Consider the following 7,125-nt stretch of genomic DNA (forward strand, 5'->3'; position numbering starts at 1 on the left):
ATATTCTTAGTTTTAATAATAAACAAAAGCAATTTATGTAATTAAATGGATTATTACTAAGAAAATTACATCTAAATATTTAATTTTAAACTGTACGTATTCGAGACAAGAACCATCGCTAGCTATTTCTAACTTAAGCCAACCCCAAAATCTTTTCGCCTTTTATTAAGCGGCAATATATTGATTTAAAAAATGAAACTAGTTTTATTTGTTCTGATAAATAAATATGGAAGATATGTTATTATCTTTGTAAAATTGGAATTCCCCCAAAAATGCAGAAGTGTATTCACTTAGTTTAATTCTTAATTTTCGGAAGTTCTGTCACATAAAACATAAAACACAAAAAATCCCTTTTTTAGATTCCTTTTAGCAGCCCACAGAAAATCACATTAGTTTTACGTCTTCCTGGGTCTTTTAACGAATTTTATTTCAGCAGCTCCTTGGTTGCTTAATCCATAATTAACTTAAATGGTATTTTGCATGATAATGGGATCCAATACATATGTATGCTGATAAATTGATTATCCTTGAACAGATTTTTAAAGATTACAATTTACAAAATCTAGTTAATTGGTTACGGTGCCTTTTATACATTCGACAGTGCAAAATGTTATCAACATGAATAGATTATCAAAACGCCCTCGCTAAATATAAATCTCGGGCTAATTGTAGTTAAAAAGATTTAATATCATGTTTATAATTTTTACGTTACGAGCACTTCGATTTGGTCACACATTAAATTGCATCTGGTTTTGCATATTTTAGGGTTATTTAATTGCCTGGATTGCGTTACATTTCTATACACATTTGCAAAAGGTCCAAAGTTTGGTCTCTGTGTTGTTCTAGGGATATATTTCAAACATATATTTTTGTGACAATATTTGTTGTGTATGGTGCAGTTTATATGGAATATAAATAAATACGTCTTTATGTATGTACAGCGAAATTTTAAAATTTTAAAAACCCGTTTAGCTATAGGCTATTAAAACTGTCCATTGCTTAAAAGGGCATGAAATTTCCTCAGCTTACATGGCTTTAATACATTTCAATATTCATTTGAAGACAAACTGTTTAACATTTTAATCTTAGTGGCAAAATCAAGAATTTGGGACATAACACGGTCTTGAATATCAATAAAAATGTCAAGTATATTTGGCAGTTCGCCCACTCACGTGTAACACAAACACGTACACGATTATTTTACAAATGTTAAGTACACGAAGCAAAAGTGAAACCGAAATCTAAATGTAAATGCTCAATGAATTTACGTACACGATAACTTGTAGGTAATAACTAATGTTACATATTATTCTCTTCTCTTTCACTTAAGAACTATGCAGATATTTGCAATTAACTAAGAAAACAAGTTGCGGCAAGGCGAGAATTGGGTTGCCATCTTAGGGCTTGCTGTCGAAGCCAGCGAAATCCGACGCCTCCGACTCATCGTCATCCCTCTCGACGCCGATGCAATGGATTCCAGTCCGCAGCATAGGAGTACCCTTGCCCTTGCCCAACACCCGAGCGGCTATGACCAGCTGTAGCAGCTCCTTGGCGTTCGATGAGCTGACAATGTGCAGGACCTCGCGCAACAGCTTCTCCTTGTAGGCAAAGAACTCGATTTTCATTTCGAAAAAGTCGTGCTCATCATGCTTGGTGCCCTCGAACTCCGTGATCCTGCAGTGCAAGCTCGGCGTGGCGCTAATCACCGGCTCAAATTTGCTGGCCAGCGTCTTGGCATCGCCGAATAGCGACGTCGGCAGCTTCAGTTCGATCAGATAGCGATGCCTGATCTGCAGAAAGCCCAGGCTCACCACAATCGTGTCACCAGACCTTTGGTATGTCACACAGCTGTCCGATTCGAAGTCATCCTTCACCGTGTTCGTGTCGAAGTGCACATGGTGGTCTTGAAAAAAGAAAAGTGGATGTTAGATTTGGTTAAAAAAAAAACAATAAGTATAAATCTATAAATATAAATCTATGCATACATCTAAGGACTGGTGGTTCTATAGTTGTGCATGGTTGGAAAGTAATACATTTTAATTACATTTAGAGTTTCAAAGTAAGGCTCTAGCTACTATGTATAAATTAATTATATAAACCTTTACTTCATGTTTTTCAGTCGTATCTGGAATTTCACAAGCCATCTTTAAGCCTGACCTTTTACTAGTTACGCAGTTTCCCTGATGTTTGCATGTTTGCAAATTGTAAATTTGCACAGACTTTAATTGAGAATCTTATTTGTTAAATAATGATAAATTGTGTGTCCGCGGAGCCTAAGGTCAGCCAGGTAGACAGGTAAAATCGAGTGAAATTACCCTAGTAAGTAAAATATTCCAAATATTCCGAGATAAACAAACAAGCAAGCAAACAGAAGTCTCGGGCCCGCCTCAAGTAAATTCCCATTCCCTTCAGCGGCATTTGCAGCGGAAATTGCGTGTAAGCGTGTAATTAAACGCCCCTACCACTTCCTCCCTTCCTTACACAGTGAGAAAAATAGCAGTGATTTGAGAACTAATATAATTGGTATTATATATCATTGATAACTATCATTGCCTGTTAATAATTTGTCATACTAGTTCTTATATAAAGTTCAATATCTTAATATCGATCGATAAATATTGATTAAAAAAATATTTTTAAATTGTTCACTGTGTAAGAACAGATGGATGAATGGTGAGTCAAGCAGCTGGACTCTCTGAGGGCTTAAATCACATTAAAATTGGGTCAATTGGGACCAAGTGCACGGAATGATGTTTAGAGATTTAAGACGTCGAATTTCGCGCTGACAAACGCACTTGGATGGAATTTATAAATAAAGTATCTGCTGGCAGCATTTAATTGTTGCCAACACATGGCAATTGTGAGGTAACAATGATGAATAAGCGAAGCATTGCCAAAAAAAATGTGGACAAGGTGTTGAAAAATATACATATGCACAATACAAATAAATAAACGCGAAATTTTTCACACATAAATCACAGGTTTTATGTATTTACAAATAAACTAAGCAAATAACTTTAGTTGAAATATATTTGATTTATATTTGATTGAGTGATTTGTTCAGCGAGTTTTTTGTATTTTGAGTAGAATTATTATACTTTCTATATAAATCACATTTATATTTAGCGCTAGAAACTAACTAAAGCGCGCCTTGCTAATGACTGACATAAGGTATTGCATAGTAAAATTAAGTAAATGGATTTCAATAGATCGCCTGCTTTACTTTCCAATTAACAAATCGTTGACAAATGTTTCTACAGCTTTTAAAATTTAACAGCTCGTTTGCTTCTAATTAGATTTTCAATCTCAACCGAGCAATGCCCTAAGATATCTACAAAGTCACCTAGTTAATCATAGGCGATTGCCTCAGATATTGTTGGCCATATCTCCTGGCCACAAAAAAAAGTCGAGACTATGCTAAAAATAAAACCCTTGACTAGTTGGTCATGGCACTGGCATCGGAAATTGCGGCTAAAAAGTTTGTTCATTCCTACAAAAATTTGGAAATTCAGACAGTGCGTTTCATAAACGTATCTGTTCTTTCTGATACAAATAATTACATAATTGTGAGAAGCTTTCGCCTTTATTAGCCTATTTTAAATTGCATTTGGTTGCATTTCTACATTTGTTTATTCAATTTTGAACTAACTTATCGATTTGAAACGTGTTGTACGTTTGTTTTGCGACTTCAAATAGATATTTCATTTTGTTCTGGTGTCGCAACGATTGGAATGTGGAATGTCTGCGCAAATGGTTGATATTATATTTTCGTTTTCTTCTCGACCGAATTCTTTTGTTTATTTGCCCGATCGCCCGCTCAGCGGAACGTAATAATTCAATTTTGCACTTTAATGTGCAGGAAATGGACATGATTTTTATGTGTAATTTATTTATTTCATTTTTGTCATAAACGCAGACGAATGCGAAATTGAAGCAATTTTCCGGTTGCTCCTTGGCCGCTTCGCAGTATGTAAGCAATTTATTGTAATCCAGCTTAATCTGCTTAAAGCCGCCACAACAATGAAGGCAGCATTTTCACAATGCCAATGTCATTCGGTCTTCCTATAATTCTCACTTGGCGATCATGCGGCTCACTTAAAAATCTGGCTGACTGAAAAAAGCAGTCTCACGTGCCCTCCAATCACCATTGATTAACCATTAATGGAAATTCACAATCAACTGCCATTGCTATTCAAATTCAAATTCAAATTTGAGCAATGGCACGTTTTTTTTTCGGGATTTCTTTACGGCACACAGAGTTTTTGTATAGAGATAAATTATCTGATGCATATCTGACAGATTGTCCACCAATTGAATTCTCGTTGGCTTTCTCTATATAGCTCAATTGGTTCGTTTACTCGAAATTAAAGCATGGAAAATGGGTCTAGACAAGCCAAGAAACCAACTTTTCATACGCCATAAACCATGCATACTCTAATGTTTCTAGCGAGTTTTGAATATATCGATCTATAATGAGATGGCATTTAAAAATTCATTCGAGTTTAGTAAGGTTTTTAGAAGGTCTGGTGCTAATTATATGTTTTTTCTATTTATAACCAGCTTTATTCACCATCTTTTCAACAATTTTAGAAACAGGAAACCATAAAAGTTCCATATTAAGTGTGTTCTTAGTCATGTCCGCCCAATTTGTCCAGCTTTCAACACCCTCACACGATGAATTATATAATTTCGAGCCGCCAAATTCAAATGTTCATATACTTTTATTGCTGGACGGTGTGCTTGTGTGTCTGCCCCCTAACTAATACTAATGCAGTTGCTACCCCCAGTTGGGGGGATGCCATAAAAAGGCCACCAATCGCCGTACGTGCCAAATCGACTATAGAATATATAAAATGCCATATGCAAAATGCAAATGCAAAAACGAGAACGAACTGCAAACATGCATAACAGTATTGTAAGTTATGTATTTCAGAATCCCTCTCGAATCAAAACAATTGAAACACCAACAAGACAAATATCAATAACGAACGCCTTGTGGGCGTTGGATGGCCACCCGGGAGCGGAGGCGTGGCAATAGCATCCCCAGCATTGCTACCTCATGCAACAAAAACAACGTGCCCGCAGGTTTCCCAACGAGTCTATAAATAGCCCGCCACATGAGGATTGCACAATTGCATATCACTTTATAGAATACATAACAATAAAAAAAATAGTGACTACCACAATGGAAACCTCCGCTGGCGGTAAATGCAATTTAATCAGCCCCATTCGTTGTTGTTGTTTTTTATCTCTGGGGTGTTGGATATCTAATTCTTGGGGCGGGCGCCAAATAAACTTACAATTAGCATTGCCCATGAAAACGCTGGGCAAACAATAAAAAGCTTTAACTCACAATTTGCATTTCTAGGCGATAAGCGTAAGGAGAAACAAATTTATTAAGTACTATACAAACAAACATGCACATTAGGTAAGCAAAAAATAATAATAATAAAAAAACAATAGTATAATAATTCTAAAGATCTGTTAATCACGTTTAAGCATTTCGTGTTTGCTTTCGCAATAATTTTATTATTCACCAAAATGGATCGAATATAACTGCCACTTGAAACTGCCGCTCAAAAACAAAAAAAAAAAAAATTCTGATAGCCGCTAATTGATGAAGAAAGTGTGTGAAGCGCGAAATGAAAACTATTTTCGTTTTCCATACGCTGCTTGCTGGCCACAATTCATTAACTTCTGTCAGGAGATCATAAATTAAAATTAATCTAAGACAATTTAAGCAGGCTGCAACAGGCTGATAAAAACTCGGGTCGAGCGCCGTTTGAAAAGCGATAAGCGAAACCCATTGAAGTCACGCGAATGGCGACAAAGTCGGCGAAATGGTAAAAATGGAAAATGGAAAACCATCGATTGCGGTGGCCAACAAAAGTGGGCGGTAGGTGGTCGAAATTGGCTTAGCTATGGCCATGAACAAATATTATTTTTAATATTGCGACAGAAAAGCAGGAAGAAGAGGTCAAAGAACAACAATTGGCGGAAATCGAATGTGTGAAGTGAACGGGAAGGAAATGGCCAAAACACTCGTGCACACATACACTTACTCTTACGCTTACTCACTCAAAGTTACACTTTTAATGTATCACATATATAATCAGACTTATTTCCCCCACTTTTTTTCAGTGCATTCCCAGCTGCATGTTGGTTTCTGCGCTAAGAAGTGCAGCTGTCCTGATTTGCAGAAAAGGTCAGCAAACAACAAGCGATTCCCTCGAGTGGCCTGACTTGCCTAAATTTAGCTCACTCTTTTCATTCTTTCTGTTCCAATTAAACCGAATTAATCGCCAAAATCCACGCGCAATTACCCCCACTTACCCTTTTTTTACCATCAACCAAAGAATCTACACCCCCCACCGCCGCCTTTTCCTAATGATATTTTAACGCACTTGAGCTGGTTTCTATGCAAATATTGGGCGCTACTTAATGGCCAAACAAATGAGTTGGGCAAATAACATCGGGAATCGGAGTTACTAATTTTTACCTTGATGCTCCACATTTTCAATGGACTCGTCGCACATTTTGAGGATCCGTAGATTCGCAGCTCTTGATTTGTTTTGGTTTTTTTTTGGTGGTAGTGTTAAATGCCAGCGATTTTGCGAACCCTCAGAATTTAAACAGACGACGCGCTTCTTTAGAATTTCCCGATTTTCGCAGCGAGGTGATTTAAATCAGAATCCAAAAACGACGAAAAACAAAATAAACAATAGTGGTGGTGCGTCGGTAGATTTCTTGTGGCTATCGATGTTAGGCGCAGAGTCGATAGTCGCTTCTGCCGAAATGGCGCTTTTGTTCACTGTTCTAACAGAAATGTTAATTTACAATAGGGATATTTTACAATCAGTTGGATTTTTAAAAATTAAATATAAGTTTGTGGAATCGAATTTTTCGCCTATTAGGACGAAAATTAAGCAATTTATTTTTAAAGTAAGCCCACAATATGCTGCGACAAACTGTTAATATAGATCGACTGTTAACCAATTAAACTCCAACTTTCATCGTATTAAATTTCATAGAAAATCTGAAACACAGCTGTTAGCCATATATTAATGTTTAAATATATATCATTTATTTTTTTAACATATGCTTTAGAAGTTTTTAAGTCTTGTT

At 36.3% G+C, this 7,125-nt stretch overlaps 1 protein-coding gene across 2 annotated transcripts; it reads right to left on the bottom strand.

Annotated features, from left to right (window-relative positions):
• Nucleotides 1–392: 392 nt before the first annotated feature.
• On the bottom strand, nucleotides 393–6,728 carry CG6983 (uncharacterized protein). Of its 2 annotated transcripts, none has more exons than NM_001300055.1 (2): nucleotides 6,500–6,728; nucleotides 393–1,903 (listed from the first exon to the last, which is right to left on the bottom strand). In NM_001300055.1, the coding sequence occupies exons 1-2, from the start codon at nucleotides 6,534–6,536 to the stop codon at nucleotides 1,398–1,400; spliced, it is 543 nt and encodes a 180-aa protein (NP_001286984.1). In that variant the 5' UTR covers nucleotides 6,537–6,728; the 3' UTR covers nucleotides 393–1,397. The 2 variants fall into 2 exon arrangements, with proteins under 2 accessions (NP_001286984.1, NP_648227.1); NM_139970.4 differs by having other exon boundaries at nucleotides 831–1,903.
• Between the last annotated feature and the right edge of the window lie 397 nt (nucleotides 6,729–7,125).

Source organism: Drosophila melanogaster, chromosome 3L, assembly GCF_000001215.4.
Source record: "Drosophila melanogaster chromosome 3L".
In the NCBI taxonomy this organism is placed as follows: domain Eukaryota; kingdom Metazoa; phylum Arthropoda; class Insecta; order Diptera; family Drosophilidae; genus Drosophila; species Drosophila melanogaster.

Bases quoted from the DNA above. Each gene is read 5' to 3' on its own strand.
- CG6983 (NM_001300055.1), bottom strand. From the start codon at position 6,536: ATGTGCGACGAGTCCATTGAAAATGTGGAGCATCAAG. The intron at 1,904-6,499 runs GTAAAAATTAGT...TCTTTTTTCAAG, and splicing joins TGAAAATGTGGAGCATCAAG to ACCACCATGTGCACTTCGAC.